General features: G+C 39.2%; 2 protein-coding genes across 2 annotated transcripts in view; one reads left to right on the forward strand and one right to left on the reverse strand.

Annotated features, from left to right (window-relative positions):
* Nucleotides 1-2,887: 2,887 nt before the first annotated feature.
* phc3 (polyhomeotic homolog 3 (Drosophila)) lies at nt 2,888-12,537 on the reverse strand. Its single transcript, XM_053329947.1, has 14 exons — nt 12,351-12,537; nt 10,760-10,915; nt 10,556-10,636; nt 10,291-10,449; nt 10,026-10,115; nt 9,552-9,780; nt 8,090-8,718; nt 7,881-8,004; nt 7,489-7,766; nt 6,807-6,966; nt 6,604-6,715; nt 5,138-5,267; nt 3,853-4,132; nt 2,888-3,042 (listed from the first exon to the last, which is right to left on the reverse strand). The coding sequence occupies exons 1-14, from the start codon at nt 12,522-12,524 to the stop codon at nt 2,888-2,890; spliced, it is 2,757 nt and encodes a 918-aa protein (XP_053185922.1). The 5' UTR covers nt 12,525-12,537.
* Nucleotides 12,538-16,337: 3,800 nt separating this feature from the next.
* Nucleotides 16,338-22,266, forward strand: part of prkci (protein kinase C, iota) — a 35,476-nt gene continuing 29,547 nt past the window's right edge. Inside the window, exon 1 of the mRNA XM_053329805.1 lies at nt 16,338-16,644. Within this exon, the coding sequence (XP_053185780.1) occupies nt 16,562-16,644 (83 nt within the window). The 5' untranslated portion in view covers nt 16,338-16,561. The remainder of the gene's footprint in view (nt 16,645-22,266) is intronic.

Raw genomic sequence — 22,266 nt, forward strand, 5'->3', positions numbered from 1 at the left:
ATCTATAAATGACAGGAACATATGTCTGTCTGTTATTCGCATATCTCTCAAGCGGTTCATCCGATTGATTTCAAACGAGACAGGTGTCTCACTACGGGCACGAGTAAGTGCAGTGCCGAGTTTGATGTTGTTTGGATAAGAAATGTAAAAGATATAGATAAATATATTGGTAAAAGAAGCACACATTTGCTGTTGCCGCTCTAGCCGGTGGCCACTCCCCCTCTCACACAGCACACTGAGCACAGCGCAGGACCAGAGTTAGAGGCTATAAGGCAGGGGAGCTTCGGCTGCTAACATGTGAAATACACTTCAGACCCTCAAATAACATGGATGAAACTGAAAATACTAGCCCAGACTACTTTGCAGACATCCCAACCTGCAAAAAGTTATTTCAGGGAGGTGTCGGTCCGGGGGAGGAGGAGGGGGGGTTGCTCTGATAAACAGCAACACAGAGCTATCAGGACGCTTTGCAGACACATTTAGCTTATAATAACCCTACCTCTGTAGTGAGGATTTGAATGCTCTCTCTTTATAATGGAGTAGGCTACTTCTTAATTGTTGCATTGCATCCGGAACTCTTGGAAGAAGCATTCAGGTGTACTTACACTGTCATGGTGGAGTTGGCCCCTCTGTCAGTCAGTCAGTCAGTCAGTCAGTCTACATCATCTAGTAAATAAAACAACGTACAAAACATCACAACTTTCACATCCAGTTTTTTCTGAAGTTTGATTAGGTCTCTTTGTTCTCAGTACAGCAGCAAGGGGGCATAAAGTAAAGTCCTAAGGTAACAATACCAAGGATGCCCTCTGGTGGTGTTTCATCAAAACACATGAAATAGTTAAAAAACGTGCTTCTAGTTTGAATGTCTCACACCTACAACACAAAAGGCCTGAAAGTCTCCAAGATTCAAACAAGAAAGTCTGCTTGTTGAATAATTGATCCTTCTTCTTCTTCTTTTTTGAAAGCTTAAGGCCGTTAAAGACATCTTATCAAAGCTGTGGTATTTGAAGGTCAAAGAAGACAATACACAATAATCTGTGCGCACAGCCAGATAAACATAATTGCTGATGGACCCCTGTAGACCCTCCACCTGTCAACAAATTCCCATTAAATCCAAAGCTATACATGGCAGACTGCCCAGAGACCAACCTGTCCTTCTGTGCTGGAATAAATCTAGATATACAGCATACTGTATGTATACAGACTGGAGACAAATTAACAGAATTAACTGAATAAAAGAGTGGATAAACATCAAATACAGGTGCTTCACTGAAATGTTTGGTGAGTATGAAAATGATTGATTAAAATGTGAAGGTCTTTACAGTCACCAGCTCTCAACCAGGTTAAACACCTATGGAAGATTTTGGATTCATCATGATCTCCATCACCGTTTCCATAACAACAGATATAAACTTTCTTTTTCAAATGTATTTAGTAATGTAAAATTGTCTCTGGTGCTAAATGTCCTTTTGTTATGTCTACCAATGTTTGTTTTTCTTTCTATCTGCTGTGCTCACGTCTCTCCTGAAAAAGAGATCTTGATCTCATTGAGCTTGTCTGATTAAATAAAGGTTTTATAAATAAATGAGGGAATATCTTGTGGAGGAATGATGTTCATCCCTCCAACAGAGATTTGGCAAGAAGCACTGAGGCTGTTCAGGAGGCCTGATGTGTTCCTCTCTCCATACTGAGACACTTCATTTTTGTTTTTCCTTTAATTTGTTGCCCATCTGGTAACTTTATTTAGGAATTTGACACATAAAAGCACAATATCAAAGATACTGAATTAATAAAGCTCGTAATGATCTTGTGCTTCAAATTTCTGTGATGATTTGTAATAAATCATTCATGAGTGAGTGAGAGGTAGAGATGGAGGCCAGTCTGAACCTGACTGATGATGCTCAGGGTGATCGTAACTTTAAAAAAACGTTTGGTTTTGAACAAATTCTGTTATTTTTATTCTGGTTTGTGTCTGCTGCAGTTACGTGACTCATATCTGTGCTTTGTTCAGTTGAGACTTCATATTCTGCCTCCTGCATAGTTGCACTTGAAGCAGTGCTTAGTCAGTTTAATGGCTTTACGTTAATGAAAGGAAAAATAAGCTGTTTCCCACATTTCAGATCAATAGTTTGTGCAATAGCAAAGGTAAATCCAAACAACATACAAAAAAATCCTCCCACACAGTAGCACATAACATTTTAATGGTTTTATTTGTATATTAATTATGGCAATAATAAATAATAAACAACCTTGTAATCAGTAAGATTTTATAATTCATCACAACTGTCTGTTTACTGATGATATGTGTATCAAACTGCACCCCGTAGATAATAGGAAATCATCTGTTTTGTAAACTTTGAGACTGTATCAGCATTCTTCATGTACAATAATGTAAATGTTAAGTTGTTCTCTTTGTTTACAAATGATACAAAGAATTGTCTTAAAAACCATTTTGAAACAAATGGATAATCAGAGCGAAACTGCTACAATCACTACAATGGGATGAGTGGAGGAACTGCTCATCTTTGTGTTGAAATCTGCTGTGAGAGTGTGCCGACTTCACCCTGAAAGCCTCCTCTCCGTGTGATAAAGCAACGTCTGGAACAGCTGGAGGTGTCGGGAGTGAAATGCTTGGCAGTGGTCTTGGCAGCAACTGCAGGCTGTGCATTTATGACTTCAGTTCAACATGCTCCAGTCTGTATTTCCAACCAGTTTATTTTGTGTGGTTCCAACGTCAAACGACACACTGACTTCACATTATTTCGATGTAAAAATGAGCAGTGCTTCCTCGTTTTCTCTGCACGAGTTGAGAGTTAAAAGGGTCTGTTTGTTCTTGTTTTTCTTCAGCCTGTGGTCCAGATCCACAGAAAGTATGAATTTCAGTTGTTCACGCGTCCTTCAGAGAGTTGATGTGGGCACAGATTTTCAGTGCAGGTCCCAGTTTAAGGTTCATGGTGCTGACCAGGTGGTCCTCTGTGAGAAGTAGCAGAGCCTGTCCATCTATCTCCTGTGAGCGAAACTCCTCGGCTACTTCCTGACCGCCTGAGGAGAGAGAGAGGTGACCAACAGCCGTCATCTTTTCAAAATTGTATTTAAATTCTAATATGAAGCTTTAGCTAACAAAATGAGCCAAATCAAGTAAAAATGTTAAAGTTGTTACTATATTTCCACCACAGCTCAACAGGAAAACACACAGAGGGAATATGATGTTAAAAAGACTGTAAATGTGGCAGATATCCACTTGATGACTAACTCAGACTGCTGAAGCTTCATATAAGATTTTGTGGCCATCTATTGTTTGAAGATAGACTTTAAAGATTGCGAGCCTATCCTATTATGTCCATAGCAACAGTGGAGCTTTTTCAAAATATGAAGGAAAAGGAAGGAAGGAGGGAGGGAAGGAAGGAAGGAAGGAAGGAAGGAAGGAAGGAAGGAAGGATGGAAGGAAGGAAGGAAGGAAGGATGGAAGGAAGTGAGGAAAGAATTATGGAAGGAGGGGGAGCAAAGAAAGAGGGAAGGAGGGGTCAATTTGACCCGGGAGGACGACAGGAGGGTTAATAGCTGCAGTTTTATATTTTTTCCTAGAAGCTAACAGTGAACTTTCTATTCTATAATAAGCCTAACTGAGAGGTGTAACAGTATTGGGAACTCATTGATTGCTAAATGAACTCTCGATGACGAGTTTAATGTAAAAACTCTCATACAGCTGGAGAGAATAGCCCTTTAGAACCTTATAAGAACCTTTTGCAACTTTTCAGCTAAGTTTATTCCTCCTCTGATGCATGGTACTGTATATCTTCCACTCTTAATGTCAAAAGTTGCTAAAAGTCACTACTGGAGACGCGCTCGTACCTGGCAGGGAGTTGATGTACGAAAACACTTGTTCCACATTCCACAGAGACGGACAGCTGACAACTTCCTCTCCATCAGAAACGCTGATTGTTTCCGTCATCCTCTGCTCATGCTCTCTCTCCTTCTCTCGCTCTCTCTCGGCCTGCTTCCTGAGCCTAGTTGTCATGGGAACGGGAGGCTCATCCTCCTCATCGTCCTCCTCCTCCTCGTCCTCCTCTACGTCCTCTTCCTCCCTAACTGAGCTTTGTTGAATCTGCTCTGCATCAAACGACACATGAGACTGTGGAGCACAAAGACAGTCAGAGAAATACTAGCTTCAGTTTGTTGAAAAGTCAAATGAATACATTAAAAAAAGAAACCAGGTAATATTTAAATTCCTACCTGGCTGTATTTTGTCTGGTAAAGCTTTAATGGGTTCATGATGTATACAGAATAATACATGCTAACCCTAAAAGTTTACTTTTGGTCATTTATTTGCACAACTAATAAAACACAGTAAAACACAACACATTAACAGATTTGAAAAATTGAAATGCTGGTGAGTCTAAAAAACCCTAATGGTCTTTTCATTCTTAGAAATAATCTGTTTGTCCCGCCTCTTTCTAAATCAACCTTCAAATATATATTTTAACGAAACTCAATTATCATTTAATTGTATTGCTTGCATTTTACGAAATTAATTCCATGTAGGTGACAGATTTTTTTTTTTTAAATGTATTAAGCAACTTACCAACATTTGTAGTGTTTAAAACATATATAATTTACGCTGAACTATTATACCTTTGACTATTTGTACTTTCTTCTTACTTGTTTTACTTTAAATGTTTCGTTATTGTTTTATTCTGCTCTATTATTATTTGTCCTTGTCTTGTTATTTCATTATCTTATCTTATAATATTTTATTGTAAACACTAACTGTTAGAAAAGAAGTGCCATATAGTAATATTTTATAATGTCTTTGCATCCCTCTATAAATGAATTGATAATCATGATAATTGTGCAGCAGATCAGAAAGGCAGGAAAAAGATTGAAAACTGTTGTTTCATTGTTCTCTTTTATAAAGTTATAAAGTCTTTTACACTTTAGAAAATGAGGCGCTGAGGTCTCCTGTGCTGTTATCTATAATTTTGAGAATTTCTTCCCAAGCGAAGAGCCTCCTCCACGGTTCACACAACGCTACATTTGGAGTTACTGTCAATCATAGTTTGTCCCCAGAGAGCAGCTTTTGATCCCTGCGGCACTTCTTTATTTTCCTACATGCATCAGGTCAGTGATGCTAACTGACCTGTCTCAGAAAATACTCTCTGGATGCTCCGTTGACTCTGCTGGGAGGTCGTCCTCTCCTGCCTGTGGGCCTGTGACCCCAGCGACCTGCTCTCAGCATGGTGATACGCTTAGTGCAGCTCACACTGAACCTAAACATCGAGAATCACAAACTATTAGATTGGCTTCACACACTTTATTTTCTCCACCACAGATGATCAAATGTGTGTTGTGCTGATATCACAGTCATGATATCAATCTCTAAGCTAGAAAATGCCCTTTGAGATTTATTAGTGTAGACAGGTATTTGCCATTTCATATTGCGCTGACAGTCTGCATCTGGACCTAAAGCTGTCCTGTCTCTGATGCCTGCATGGAGACACAGAGGGAAACCTGGGAGCAATTATACGCCATAGACCATTTCTTATAACCCAAATGTAGCTCAATGGAATCCAGATGTCAGATGACGTGTCTCACCACCACAGAAACAGATGGCGTTTTAGTTTACTTGTCTTGTGTGGTCATTACACTAAAGATAATATGGCATATTTTATCTTTATTTACAGATAAAGTAGCTTTCTCGCACTCTGTACTTGGTTATAAACAGTCTCTTCTTTATGTTACAGTAATGTGCCTTTATTAGGGAGGATGAGTGTTACTTATTCTTTCCCCATACTTTCTAAGACTGTGAAATGAACTTGAAATTCAAATTCAAAATGAATGAATTTATCCTTTAAGAAACAATTTGAGGGAAATCATTCACATATATAAACAATCAAAACATTTTCATTATGATAATGTAATAAAAGTGGTAAATATGCAACGAATAATGATCTGTTACTGTCTGACATCAAAATGCAAAAAGTTCAAGTATGTTTACAAATCTAAAAACAAGTTAATGTCAAATGGCCTCAGGAGGAATAAAGCCAAATTCTTGAAGTCATTAGCTTTAAGTAGTCATAAAATACATGTGTGTGGTCTTTAATCATTTATTTATGCCTTTTTCAGGACTTCAGTTCATGACAATGATAATTTTAGCTGATGTTAACAACACTTTGTAACATGTTCTTGACTTTATTTTAAAGGATGTCCTGTCGTAATTCTTTATTTTTCTGCTCATCAAAAGACCAAATTCAACAATATGTTAGTTTGGTTTTAGTCTTTTCATGAGATTTGTTTACAATAAAAAAATATGGAATATTGCCAGATTTATCCTTTAACATCAAATAAAAACTGAAATGACAGCATTGCAGGATTAGATAGTTATCAGTGGAATAAGATATCAGTCTTTTCTCCTTAAATTGTAAAACATCAAATGCTTAATTTGCAATAAAATATTATGTAGTTGTATAAACATTGTATATTAAACTTAAGAAATTAGGGATGAACACAGATATAAAATAAAGACTGATGCTTGATGTTACTTGTAAACTATCTGAGAACCAGAAACATATTCGTTACAGCTGGATTACAGCACAATTCATTTACCTTCTGACGCACGTCATGGAGCAGAAGCGCTTGGATCGTAGAAATGTGTGAGCGTAACCTCTGCTCCCACAGAACTCACACTGCAGCACACCTGACGCGCTCTCCTCCAGCGCTGCAATATCAGAGGACCAGCTGTTAGTCACATGTACACACACACACACACACACACACACACACACGCACACACACACACAGGAACTCACCCTCTGCTGCAGGGACATTGTTCTCCATCTCAGAGTCGCTGGAATCTGACTGGTCAGCATCCAGAGGACTGTCCTCTGCTGCTGCATCCCCGTTGGTTGGTATCTCCTGGGACTCAGGCAGTGAGGCCTGCTGGTCTGCTAACAGTGAAGAAGGGACAACCTGCAGGAGGAATGAAACACCAAACCTTACTGTATATACTGATGAAAAATAATAACTGCTTTATTTGTGTGGCACTTTACTTAAAAATGTTTACTAGTGCTTTAAATACAATGAAACCAAAGTAGAGAGTGATGTAAAATGACCACAATTAAATAAATAATAAAGCTGAATAATAGAAAAAAGATAAAAACAATAAAACAATAATTGTATTAATAAATAAATAATAAGAAAAAGTCATATGAGCCAAAAGCAAACAATTAAAAGCAGATGACATAATAAATAGACATGGATTTGGTTACACTGATTGACTATTAAGACTATTTTTCTTATGGCTTGCTGATTACAATAAGGCACTTATACAGCTATAAAGAAAATATGAAATATACCTCAAATTCATAAAATTGGTCCAGAAAGGAAAGCTACATCATCACCTTAAAGGATCTCAGGGTTAACTTCAGCTAAAACATCCACCTTCATTGGTGCACTGAGAGACCCCTATTGTGGCACCTCCAGCTGACGTACCGGGAATGGCTCCAGGCCTTCTTGGATGATGAATCCCTCAACGAGGTGTGTAAGGATCTGGGTCGTAAGTATCCTATCAGGGCTCCCTGGGAGGCTGGCTGGGGCAGAGGGGGGCTGGCTGGGGCCTCTTGCTGCAGCAGGCAGGGTGGCAGGAGGTAGAGGAGGAGGTGGAGGGTTGCTGCTGTTGCTGCCACTGCCAGTGGTGAGCTGGGAGGGTGCTTCCACCTGTGGTGACCTGACCGCTGAGTGACTGGACAAGACGGAGGATGAACCCATCACTGCAGGTCAACGGAAGGCATAAAAAACAAGGAGAAGAGAGAATGTAGAGTTATAAATGGCTGCAATGCATTCTCCTTTCTTTTCTATTTTATTCGTTCATTGTCATATTTTACCTGCACCATTTTGCTTAGGAGACACAATGAGAGGTGTAGGGGTCTTGTCTCTGTGTGGACTTGGAGAAGGTTCCTCTTTTCTCTCCTCTGAGCTCAATCCGTTCACTCTGCATGTGTGCCCCGACTGAAATTCAAACCCTCGGTCAAACCAACACATACTAAAATAAGGCTATGCTTATGAAGCTTTACCAGAGCACATGGCGACTTACTGATGATGTTTCGTTACGCCTCACAGGATGCACTTTCAGATCAACAGCCACTGTCTGAGGAGGGGGGAGGTTCTGGTAAGGCATCTGCAACAGGGCCTCCGCTACAGGCAGCTCCCGCTCCGTCAGCAGCATCTGGCCCGACTGTGCGGCCAAAGCCTGGACTGAATGCAGGGACAGCCTCTGAAGGGAGGCTGGGGGGTTCTGGGGTAGCCTAGGCAGAACAAGAGGTGGTGGGGGAGGCGGAGGATGATTCTGCACTTGTGGGAATGAGGTCCGACGCTGGGGAGCGGCCACCAGAGGAGGAGGCTGAGGCTGAACGGTGGCAGCTGGGAGTGAGATGTGGGCTGATGATGCAAGCACACTGGTGACAGAGGGAGAGGAAGAGGAGGATGAGGTGTGGGGGTCACTGCTGGGTACGTGGGACTGGGTGCTGGTCAGTCTTTTCACGGAAAGAGCGGTGGAGTTGGTCTCTTGGGGCGCCACTCTAAGGGCGATGGGCTGGAGCTGTCTGTGGTTGGGAGCGGCTGCTGTGGCCTGCTGGAGAATGAGCTGGTGATGAGCCACTCGCTGACCTGGCGGACAGGACAACTGCTGCTTGACGAGAGCGTGGGTCTGCATCGGAGAGTAGGCTGCAGGGAGGACAATGCACATGAGGGACATGAGGAGAAAAAAACTAATAAGCAACACAAAACAAGTATCACAAGTCAAAATGCCTGCTGTGAAAAAGGCCTGTGAAAGGAAAGGCTGAAAGAGGTTTAAATACTTCAAATACATTATTATAGAATTAATTATTATTAGAATTACAGCTAACTTGCAACTTAAGATGGATACTAATTTAGAAGGATGGCCCTCTGTAATAATGTGCTTAATATAGTCAAATGTAATCTAAGTCTAGATACAAACTAGGTGTGTTTAATGAACTGTTTGTCAGAATATGGCTTGATTGTCTTAAAGAAAATCAAATATATACATATTACAAGTCTTTAAGTGAGCAGATAATAATAATAAGTTATATTAATACATTCTTTTTTTGATTTGATTCAAAACACCTTTGGTAATATCTTTGTGATATTTACCTCTTAACTCGTGTTTTTTAAAACCATATAAATCATTATTGAAGAAAAAGTAATAATAAATCCAACAAATTCTGGCTAAGATGCAGCTCTTGCATTAGGTCATAAGAAGAGTAGTTTGTTGTGATGTTTATGCCAAATGCCAAATTGTTCCCTAAAATATCTATATTTTAATTCAAAGTTAATGGAACCATTCACTTTGTAAGAGGCTTTACTGCCTAGAGAACAACTTTCTTCCTCCAAAACACTCAAAGACAACATATCACTGATTACCTGAAAGACTAAAGGTAACATGCCCCTCCCAGCAGTTACATCAAATATTGTGTCTAATGTTTAAATTTTGTCTAATGTTTAAAATTATTGTAGACTCTTAAAACACAGTAACACACCTGGGGTGATAATCTGGGTTCCAGAGGCCAGTCGGGTGATATCAGCCGTTCCTGAATCTGTCGAGGAGTCGGTCAGGTGGTTGGCCTTCAGCGCACAGATGGACGTCTTGGATGAAGATGCAGCCGGAGCCAGAGCTTGAGCTTGTGACTGGGTGGATGGCTTTAAGATGACACTGTGGGCCGTGGCCAGAGCTCCAGGCAAATGTGCACGCAGAGCCAGATTCTGCACCTGAATATATGCAAAAGGAAAGTCACTCACACTGTTTATTAAAGCCCTGGGTTGTGAGATTTAACAGCCCCTGTCTACCATGTCCTTAATTCATTTATGCAATGGTGTCGATGGTTCATCTATTGTGCAAAAACCTAATCCCCTTTTTACCTCTCACTTCTATATTTAACACATATCTGTAAGACACAGACACTGCCGGTCTCCTGCCGTGCATGGATTATTATCATGCCTGGAAAAGTTTGTACCTGGGAGGAGGTAGGTAAAGAGGAGCAGGAGGTGACAGCAGGGAGGTCTGATTGAACTGCAGCCACAGTAGCTGCGGGAGTTAGAATGAGCTGATGGAATAAAAGCAAAAAGCAAGAGAGAGAGAGAGAGAGAGAGAGAGAGAGAGAGAGAGAGAGAGAGGGAGAGACAGGCGGCGAGTTGTTTAAAAAGCAGGGAGCTGCATGGCGTCAGAAAAAAAACCACATGCAGTAAAAATTCAGTAACTGTAAGTATGAAAGTTTGTACCATCTGAGTGCGAAGGTACATCTGAGCTTGATTACAGTTAGCCGGTCTGTTCCCCAGGAGCATGGCCTGCTGGGATATGGTGGTTGCAGCAGCAGTGGAGTTAGATGCCTGGGTCCGGCCAATCAGCTGGGCTGTTACCGGAGATGCTGGTAAAGTGATCTGGATTCAGAGTGGCAAGATGAGGACAGTAAAAAGAGAGACACTGGGATTGATATCTGTGCTCTGAGCGGGTCAGATTGATGTGAGTGATAACAAGAAGACTCACAGAGTTTTGGGAAACACCAGAAGTTGGATGAACCAAACTGCCACTGGATGATGAAGGCGACTGCCTCTGACAGACTGCAGCCTGGCAAACATTGGAAACACATTACACCCCCCCTCTCTTACACTCTATCATTCATGCTTAAGTGACTCTCCATGTGTGCATGACCATATGACACACACACATACGCGCTCACACACATCTGACCTGCTGTATGGTGGCCAGACTCTGCAGATGGGGTGTGTGCTGGTGCTGCTGCAGGGCTGCTGTCTGCAGCATGAGGTGCTGCTGCTGGGCTGCATACATCTGATGAAGGTACTGTGCTGCCATGCTCTGAGGTCTGTGGATAGCGTGCTGGATCACCTGTTGGGCATTTTTGGGCTTTTATTTTTTTGTGAGATTAGTGAGATGACAAGAAATGAGGGAGAGAGTGGAGAGGTGGCATGCAGCAAAGGTTCCCTGCTGTACTGAACATTCTGATAGAAGCATTTTTTTTGTAGTGCTTGATTTTGGTTGTTGGTGATATTGTCGTGGGGTGTTATATGGAGCACTGTGCCGTTTGATGTCTGTCTTTAACTGTTATGTCCTTTGTTTATGTTTTGTTTGTCTGACAATCGCCATGGACACATAAGGAATTTCCAAAAGGATAATAAACTAAACTAAACTCAAACCACAGTTGTTGGTTTGGTGTAACTTAAATACCAGAACGCAGCACAAATGGAAATTTTACAACACTTTCTTTTTAATTTTGGGAAATAAATGTAATTATCTGATGTTTAGATTTACTTCCAAGGACTTGTGGTATTTAAAACCCGTATAAAAGAACAAAACTTGTAATTGGATTTCACTCTTCTGTGTGAAAGTCATATGAAAGTTGTATTTTTAAAATAACAGACAACTCCTCTTGGAATGAAATACATTTTTATTAGCCTCTTACTTCATATAGACAGTATAATAATCATGCTGAGGACAGAGCACTGTCTATGTAATGGACTTATTGTCCAATATTTCAGAATTTCAATTTTGTTCAGTTTTGCTCAATTTTGTTCAAAGTTCAAAGTCAACTTTATTGTCTATCCTGGTACATGTGCAGCAAATATAGAGGATTGCAATTATGTTTCTCTCAGACCCAAGGTGAGGTAGATAACAATAAAATAACAATAATAATAATAAAGTGGCTGGTGCTGTTGTGTGTGAGTGTGTGTATGTTGGGAGGGTATAGGTTCCTATGTTGGCATTCAGAGCTTTAAGAACTTTGTGGTGCAATCCATCACCTCACCAGTCAAGACAAACAAAAGAAGTCTGTACTGTCTATTACCTGGACTACCTTCCTATAAATTTAAATTTCGGCAGAAGTCTAAGATCATGTCACTTGGACTACATTCCTGCTAAATAAAACAATGCATACTGAGGTTCAAGATACTGTCTATTACCTGCACTACCTTCCTGTCAGATGAAATAATGAATGCAAAGGTCCCAGGTACTGTCTATTACCTGCACTGCATTCCTGATGAATAAAACAACAGGTCTCAGGTACTGTCCATCACCCGCACTGCATTCCAGTTATTTAAAATAATGCATGCAGAGGTCCCCAGGTAAAGTCTATTACCTTCACTACCTTCCTGTTGAATAAAATAATGCATGTCTAAGTCCCAGATACTGTCTGTACTACCTGTATTGAATTCTTGTTAATTGAAAAAATGCATGCAGAGGTCCCCTTGGGTGCTGTCTATTTCCTGCACTACCTTCCTGTTAAATAAAAAAACGCATGCAGGGGTCCCTGGGTACTGTCTATCACCTGGACTGCCTGCCTGTCGGGGGGGATGATGCTGAGTGACGTAGAGGGCGCCTGGGTGCAGGTGGTGCTGCCGGAGCTGACTGTTGCCATGGAGACCACAGCTGATGTGGTAGGGGTGATGGAGGCTCCGGTCCTAGTCTCCGGCTGTTTCTCTCCTGGGCTCTGCCGATCCATCTCCCGGGTCACACTGAGTCAGTAACGGGAAAACTGTGGGGAGGTTTAAATAAAAAACATTAATTAACAGGAGGTAGCCTAATTAATAAATCTGCACCGTCTTTGACTTAATCAGAGTCTGGTTAAAGGTTAAGGTTAAAAGCTGGTTCTCAAATATCACGATCAAGCTTTCAGTGAGTCTGAAAAAGCGCCAGCTGGAGCTTCAAATGGGCAAATGAATAGATGATTAATGTCTAATATGAAACAACACACCCAGTGCTCATTCTGAAAACTGTTAGTATTATTGAGCAGGCGTGAGGTTTTCATGTGGTAAACATCAAAGTATTTACCTGTAGCCTAAATCTTATTAAAATCATTCAAATTTGAGGACATTTCTCAGTCATATCTTATTTGTGCATGTCTCGCCAGTCTTGTTATAATGTTTTAATTCATTCCATAGATTTCACAGCTACTTAATAAATATGTCCCATTAATATAAACTTAAACTGCAGGACGTTTGTTACAGTGAAAAATAAAAATAAAACAGACACACAAATCCGGTATCAAATGAAAAAGATAATCCATGCAGTCTAATAAACAGTACAGCTTCTTTCTTTCATTATTCTGTCGTTAGTTGGGCTGTAAACTTTGAGGCCGGCTGAATAATCAAAATATAACTCAACACACCACAATTTAAGTCACCCAATAGGAAACAGAAACCTGGAAAATACTGTTTTACTTACTACATACTGAGGCCCCAACGTAAAATCATGTTTTTTTAATTAATGGTTGTAAATGTTACATTGTGCCAGCCACACACATCTGTAAGGAGACAAATATCAGACAGATGTGCTCCTGTGCAAGAGGGCTGTTTGGGATTAAATCCATCTTAATATGAGTCAAAATATTTGAACAATATTGATGTAATTATTTCAAAGAGCAAGCTTTTAAATGGTAAAAATAGACGCAATATTTCATTATGACAAATATTTGTGATTTATGCGCGTGTGGCAGCTTGAATATTAATTGCCTCTTGCTGCAGAGGCGGTTGAGTCCAATTAAACAATGATATTTCTCAATAAACCTCAAACGATCATAAAATCAATGCTGGTCTCAATGGACTGCCCTTAATTTTGGGACCCTTCGGAGAAAACATTCAACAAATCTGGATGTAATTTCCAGTCTGTCTGTCAGTCTGTCTGTCAGTCTCTCTGTCTGTCTCTCTCTCGGCGCTGTTTGCATGCACAATCATTCATCTCATCGGCGTTACCTGCCTGCCTTTGATAGACATGGGCCATCAGGAGCTGATCATACCCCGGCACATTGTCCCAGTCATGAAGCCTCCTGATGCGTCAGTAGGCTACTGTCTAAAATGGAGATAGAAAAAAAAAATCAGACCGTACACAGGAGGCGATATAAAAAGCCTTGACACAGCACCGCTCACAGTGCGGGAGGACCTTCCACAGCTGGAGAGTCTGCTGCGTTCAGTGCTGGAGAGAGTCCCCTCAATGTCCTTCCACCAGGATTCACCTGGACTTTCTTAAGGTTACCTCATCTACAGCTTGTTTTATGACTGTGTCACAAGGGTTGGGAAGGTTACTTTGGAAATGTAATAGGTTATAGATTACTTATGTAACTATTTCAATTACTTAATATTACTTAAATTACACCATTTAACCCCATGTATGCTCCAAATAAACCCACGTCATGATTTGTTTACAAAATATAAAACAATATTGATATAAAAAAAAATTAAAAACAGCAATAAATGTATTCTGTAACATGTTTAATATTAAGGAAAAAACTCTCCTCCTGAACCAAATCTTAAAGGTTTGACTTCTGATGTAACCCCCTTTGTAATCATCAACATTTTCACAAGTAACTGTAAATTAATTACACATTTTCTCAGTAACTTAACAGATTACACTTACATTTATTTTGTAGTTAAATTATGTTATATTAGGGAAATCCAAAGGGCTCCAAACAAAAATGAGGCTTCAGATGAAAACTTCAGCTTCATGACACAAATCAGTTTGGACTGATTTCACTGAAATTAAACAAAGCTGTTCCTCCTTCTCGAAGGTGTCTAAACAAAAGCACTTGATCACTGTCAGTGATAGTATATGCAACCTTTTTGTGCCTTGATTATTTCTTTAAATGCATTTTCTAATGTATATAATTGCTTTTTATATTTTGTTATTATATTCTATATCTTTTTTTATAATTGTTTACAGTTTTCTCTGTAATGGAGCTTCCCAGCCAAAGTATTTCATACAACCATACATGTGTAATCAGAGTTGTTACAATAAACATCTTGAATAAACGGGGGAAAACAGGGGGGGGGGGGGGTCATTTCCTGTGCAGATCTGAAATATTCAGTAATGTCTCATTCTGCAGATACAACACCTTTTCACGGATGGATGATATAAAGCACAATAAGATATATACAGACAGAGATCAGAAATCATGCAAGATAGAAAAAAAGATATATCAGCATAAGCATATGTGAGACTAATTGTTGCAAATTTGACATTTTAGCTCATCCACTGGCTTGATTTTTTTTTTTCAAATCAGTTTGTAGCTGTTAAAATACACAATATCTGTCTAAAATATGAAAAAATGATCTACAAATCCAAAATGATTTCCCACGGATATGGCAACTCTGATAAGTAGGCTACAATAATAAATACAGACTTTGAGCTGATGAGTAGCCTATGGTTGGTTTTCTCCCCTAAATGTAGGCACCTTAATGTGAGGCTAACCCTTACAGTACATTTACCATCTGAAAAACAAAGAAAAGGGGAAAACACACGAGTATAATCAAAACTTATAAAGGCACAATATATAATTGCATTTTCAGTAGGCTATGATTGAAGCACACATGCCACTTTCCGTGCTAAGCCTCCCGTAAATTGGTCATCACTCCTTTCCAGCAATTTCATCCAGACAGAGGAGGGATGCGCTCTTCATGTCATGTTCAAGTGCTGGTGGAAATATGAAACTACACACAAACCTGCTGTGTATCAAAAGCAAAAGTATTTAAACTATAGATTGACTATAAATGATTAGCAGTCCATGGTTAGGCCGTATACATCAGGATCCAGAGACGACCAGATTAGAGGTTATGAGAGAAAGAACTTGTGCTGATAGCCTACAGATAGGCTAAATAATATAAAATATAAATATACAATTTTACCGTGTGTTGCTGTACCCTATATTTACAATTGTAGCCCAATGCTGTTTAATTAATACTGGTATAAGACTGTATTGTTAAATGTTTTGTTGTTGTTTGCATGAACAGTTATTAAGCTGAGCTATATAGCCTATCCTTCTTTCTTGTCTTTCATCGATTACATGACTGTTTTAAGATGGTTTTTGTTTTATCATTATGTAGGCACTGCAGCACAAACATATTCTCTCATCTTTTAAAAATAAAAATAAAAAAAGATATGTTTTTGCTTTTGTTGCTAGTTTTTGTTATTACTTCCAAAGCAAAGCCCTTGAGTGCGCAACATACAGTATCTTCTGGGGTTTACAAATGTCCGAGCTCGGATTTGTGAAACTTAATGCAGCACTTTACCCACACGAAAACCTTGAGTTGGTGCAATCGGGATTTTTAAAAAAAAGAAGGAATATATTTAACTTATTGTAGATTGTAATTGTTGCATCCTGTTTTTATACGAACTATAAGTATTTATAGCACAGTAAAAAGTATTTTTTTCACCTAATATATCCATAAATGTCTGTTTGATGCTAAGTTATGCGCCACCCCGAGCATTCCGCTGATGGATTCGTCCGTCGTCAGGCCTTTGCAGTAGGGAGTTGTTTGGCGGATCCCGCAAGTTTTGCTTTACTTTACATGTTATTTTTGTTTGCCTAAGGAGCGGTAATATCTCCATTTTTACCATCGCCTGCTTTGTTGTTTACTGTTTAATCGGTGTGTCGACGGAGTACTAAAAAATACAGTGTTTCGGGGCGTGGTACACACCTAAAAAAGCCCAAAAGAAGGAGGAAGGGAAGGAAAGCATCGGTGAGTTGGACTGACCGCGGCTGAGCTTATGATGCCGACGTTGCGGGACAGCACCATGTCCCACCCCGGCGAGAACTCACACCAAGTCCGGGTGAAGGCGTATTATAAAGGGTAAGAAATCACAGTTTTCTTCAGCATACCACTGATGTTGTTAACAAACCCACAAGTGTCTGTTTTAGACTGGGAAATCCAAGCTAACCAAGAAGGCTAACATGAGCTAACTGAGCTAGCGGCTTGCTAATGTTGGGATACCCAGCTTTAAGGTAAACTTGACAAGGCAGTCAGACAGGTGAGGCTGTACAGGAAACCTTCTCCGTGTTAACACTGTTTAAGAAGTGTGTCAGCTAGACAGAGAGAAGTTGTCTAGTGCGTGTAAACTAAATTATGATACAGTTGGGAAAAGCTTTGGTAGCTAACATATGCCATTAGATGTATTATCTATCACTGGGTGTTGATAACAGGTCCAGTTTCATTAAGATAACACCTAATCTGCTGTGGTGTTAAAGTCAACCTACTAATAATCATTTCCTGCTGGCAGTCTTGATAGGAAGGAATGTGTAATCTCAACATCTGTATTGATATTGATGCTGTCACGTTAGGCTTGGGTTCACACTTTTTTTCAAAGTCCGTCTCAAAACAACATTGAAACAGGATTACTTTGCTGTAATCATTCCTTCTGATCATACTGACCATTAGAAGACCCCCCCCCCCCCCCTTCATAATGCTTTCATAAAGAGATGGGGGTCAAAATCCACAAAATGTAATTACAAGTTAATCGTAAGTTTATATAAAACTTCAGCTGTCAACATGAGTCGAATTGAATAGATATCATTCAGTTTTATAGTCTATTTAGTGCCAAGGTCCTTCTTTTATTACTATGTGGCAGCTCAACCAGGAAACACTGTGTGATAAAACACAAAGAGGGAATTTGTTACTAAATAGTAAATGTAAGCATAAGTTTAAATGTGGCAGGTATCCACTTCATACCACTAACTGAAGCCTCCATATAACACTTTGGACTATCTGACAATGTGGGATCAATCTGAAGTGTCTATTTTCAGCTTGTGTTCTTTAAATATTTCAGACATTTGTGTAGTGTGACACTAAAACTGTGTATTACAATTAACAATATTTTAAAAATCTTAAGATGTAGTCGTAGTGTTTGAGTTTGTATCCCCTTACCTTCTTCTTAATGCAACCTGAGCCCCATCCATGGCCGCAACTACTTTTAAGTGTTTTAGAGTGTTTTTATAACCCATTAATCTCTTTTTTGACTTGGTGATTACTGGTTTAGTTTATAAAATATGTCATAAATGGTAAAACTGCATCACAGTTTCTCAAAATCAAGGGTGATGTCATTTATAAATTGCTTGTTTTATCTGACTAACATGCTAAAACTCAAACATATTGAATTTGAATTGGTAGAAAACAGAGAAAAGCAAATTGTCACATTTTAGAGCCTGGCAAAAGCAAGTATTTTAATATTTTTTGCATCATTAAAATATTCAATTATAGTAAAAAAAAATCAGATTAATATTCTAATTCATTAATTATCTTATTGGTTAAACTGTAAACCCACATGAAGTGTTATAGGAAACACTTTTTTTTACGGAAACAACCATTGAAACTAGACAAGCATCCCTGATCATAAAGTACGAGCTGTAGAGATGTCGGTGCTTTTGAGGTTTTGTGATACTGAATAGCAGTCTAAGATGCTCCTCCAACCCTCCAACCCTCCACCCCTCCACCCCCCGGCATCGGCGGTTCAAATCTTTTAGAATTTTATTTTTGGTTTCGTACATGTGATGGAAATGTTCGGTCACCCAGGTGTTTCTTTGACACTCCCTGCCTTCTTGTATCTGTTTGATGGAGTCAGTGATTGGAACGAAGCCAAGACTTGAAAAACGTGTAGTGCAAGTCACCAGACCTGTTGTATTTCTCACTGCCTCTGTGACACACCTCAGGAGCACTGTGTGTGTGTGTGTGTGTGTGTGGATCATTAGGTGTCATCACAGAACAAAGCGTCTGAAGTATTTATGAGGTCGATGCTGAGGAATCTCAGCTATGTTGCTAAAGAGGGAATGCATCGAAATGGTCTCATCGTTGGGGCAGCAGGGTGCATTAAACTGGGATGTTATCAGTGTTGTTATGGTTTCCCTGGGGAGGCTACGAGTCAGTCGGGGATTGAAGGGTTAGAAATGCGCCTGACTGATAAACTAGATCCGTTCTGACCTAATTTAACAAATCAGGTATAAGCCACATATGACACATAAACACAGTGTATTAAATGTAGAAACATAACTTTTATAAATCTTCTAAAATGGTATAAATTTGAAAAATGGGTGTAACCACATGTGGTGAAGAAGTGAAATAATCAGGTTACGCTCCACAAGAGCTGCAGCTTAATAGACTTCTTTAATAATGTGTGTATTTTCTGGTTTACACTCTCCACTAGACAGATAAACACTTTTATAAGCCTTCTTATATAGTTTAATTAGAATGTACAGAAGCCTTAAAGAAACATAGGTGAATGAATGAAACCACTTGTGGTAAAGAAGTGAAACAGGTTACGCTCTCCACTGGAGCCGCAATGTGAATGAAGTTTTCTGTGACGTAAACTGAATATTTTTGGGTTGGGAACTGTTGTAAGGGAAAAAATAAGACATTTGAGCTCGTCATCTCAGAATCTGGGAAGCTGTGAGAAGCATTTTTCACCATTTCTAACATTTAACAAACCAAAGGACTTACTGATTTAAACGAGGAAATGATATAATTAAATAATCTTTAGTTGCGGTTCTACTCTACTGCCATCAAAACCTGAGAGTCCGCAGATTTCATCCGAACACCACAGCGACTGATTCATCACTGCGTTTCAGAGAGTTAATCAATGAAATCAGCTGATGGAGTGATTTGTTTTTGAAAACCTCCTTAAAGCCTAAAAAAAAAATCCAGTCAGCAAATTTAAATCAGTCGCTGTAAATCTCTCTCCTGCTCCTGATGATCAGTTTTTTTTCAGACAGACATCGTCAGACTGGTGTCAGCCTGTAGCAGCCTCGGCCTGTCACGGCCTCGTCTCTTCATTGAGCTCTCAGACAGACTCAACGGTCAATAGAGGAGGCTGCAGACGCCCCGATCACATGACCACTAACTGACAGTGATGTAGTTGATGGACTGCAGATCCCAGTATATACAGTGAAGTATGGAAATAACCATGACTACATATAGAGGAATGAAGACAGTGTAGTGTAGTATGCTTCAAAAATGTAGTTCAGTGTGTTTTGTACTAAAATTTAGGATTTGGGATTTTTTTAATAACATGTTTCCTACATACTAAAGCTTCTCAGTGCACATGTTTCCACTGTAGGCGTACACTAGAGGGTGATGGAAATAATGCAGTGTATATAGAAGAATGGAGCAGTACATTATAGTATACTTCAAAAGTGCAAAATGTAGTTCACTTTCTTTAGGATTTTTCATTTTTATTAAATCTGATGTTTTTAAGGACACTTTATCTACATATTAAAGCTTATCATTGCACATGTATCCCACTGTAGGTGTACATTTAGAGAGTTAATAAAGCAATTTGTACATTTGATAGTTAAACAGCTCTCCTTCGCACCGCCTACACTAAACTCTCCCTTGATGATCTATTTTGTTTTGTATCCTGCAGCGTCTTTTAAAAAAAGTTTTGTAAGATTTTTTCAAAGAGGTTATTGAGAGGTGATTTATTTTGACAGCTGGCAAACAGATCGGGATTTAAATTTCAGATATAATCCATAGAATAAAAACAGTATCTTACATTAAACAGCATCTTCTGTGTTTGATGAGCTGTTTTTCCAGTTTTCAGATGTGTTTAGCAGCTTATTTTAGTTGTTTATCTGATTGTCACAGAAATATTTGAAATGTTTTTGTCAACCTGTGTCTAAAGAAAAAATGAGATATACACACATACAGCTCTACAAGAAGCTAAGCTGTGTGTTGATGGTTATTTTGGACAAATAACATCCCTGTGTGTCACCGTGTCAGGGCAAAAAAAAATTATATAAGATTTTATTTTGAGGAGTTGCCAAAGACGACTAAAACAAAGACTTCTTATGTGCCAGATCAACGTGAGGATTCCTGTATGAGCCATGTTGTTTGGCAGGAAACTGGGATTACACCGGCTCAAGGGTGCAGTTCAGTTCACTTATTTTTCCTTTCCTTTTTTTTTTTTTAAAAATAAGGAAGGTTGCTCTTCTTTTTCTTTCTTTTTGTTTTGTTTTCAAAGATTCTGCCATCTGCATCGCTGCTCCGAGGCTGGGCTTTGTTTAAAATACGGGAAGCGTTCCTGGTCTCACCATTTACTTTAAGCTCTGAAAGCCCCTCAAGCACTGAGCTACAAAGTCATGCCCCCCCCCCCACCCCACGCCCCCATCCACCAACACATATCTCAGCTCATTACTGCAGCTCACAGGTTTGAATATCACTGAGTCTCAGCTGCTGTGTGATGTGTCGACCCATCCTACACATCGCGTGTAACAGAGATGCAGTATTATACATTTTGATGGTATGATTATAGTCTGGGGGAGGGGTGGGGGTCACTGTTTCATGATTATTATCCATTAATTTATTTCACAATATTACAAATGGATGAAAGTAAAAGTATTAAAAGAGGCAGTCTAAGGCTAAAAGTGAAAAATAACACTAATAACTTAAGCAGATTTCTAATATTTCTAATATAGTTTAAAATTATTATTATTAAAATAGATTAATATGAACTTTATTGATTCCTCAGGGGAAAGTATTACTGATGTAGGTAATAAACTGAAGTGTTTTTATATTAGACTGCCATCAATGCCTATATTTTAAATTAATTTTGAATAATTATTGAATTTAATCATTAATTTAAATTCACATGTGGCCTGAGAAAATCATATTTTATTATTATTATTATTATTATTATTTATTTATTTTTTGTACTTTTAGTAAAAATGAAAGGAATAAATAGAGAATCTGTGTTTATGCAGGTGTTATGAATCCCAGGTGCTGGAAGTCTACCTCGTGTTTACCTGTCATACTCATGTTTACTCAGCACAGACAGGAGGATGAACAGGATGTACTAACCAGTCACACTGATCACAAGATGCTTTGGTGAGCGTTCATTATTAAACGGTGTAACGCTCCTTTTCAATGCTTTGTTGCACTGAAACTCTTTGTTCATTTTAAGTGACATTTAATTCCCTCCCAACTCAACGTTTCATTAAGTAGTGTGGCACTAAAGTAATGTTTTTCTAGTTATGAGGGTATTCTGTTCACTTGAGTTCGAGGTGTTGGATCCTTCAGCAGCGGCTTTTTGTCAGCACGTTTTACAAATTGGAGATCTGTCTTTCTGAACGACCCCCCCCCCCCCCCCCCTCCTGGCCATTTGTTATTCATCTAAAACACTCCCACGCTGATACTTTAAGGAGTTTTGGTGAATGTAGAGCTTCGATATTGGATTCCTCAACCACTGACAGAACGCTTCTCGTCTCCTTTAGATAATTCATCCCTTCCCCTCAAACATCTTGTGACAGCATAGCTTTGCGTACCTGAAGTTACTGCAGCACATTTGAACCCTAATGCACCAGGTTTGTTCTGGTTCTGCGGCACAACCTGAACATTTATTTCAACCCTCCCTTTGTCCTCAGGTCAATTTTGACAAATGGTATAGACAGCTTTTTATTGTCATTGTACAGGAATATACAACGAGATTTG

Source organism: Scomber japonicus, chromosome 12, assembly GCF_027409825.1.
Source record: "Scomber japonicus isolate fScoJap1 chromosome 12, fScoJap1.pri, whole genome shotgun sequence".
NCBI lineage: Eukaryota > Metazoa > Chordata > Actinopteri > Scombriformes > Scombridae > Scomber > Scomber japonicus.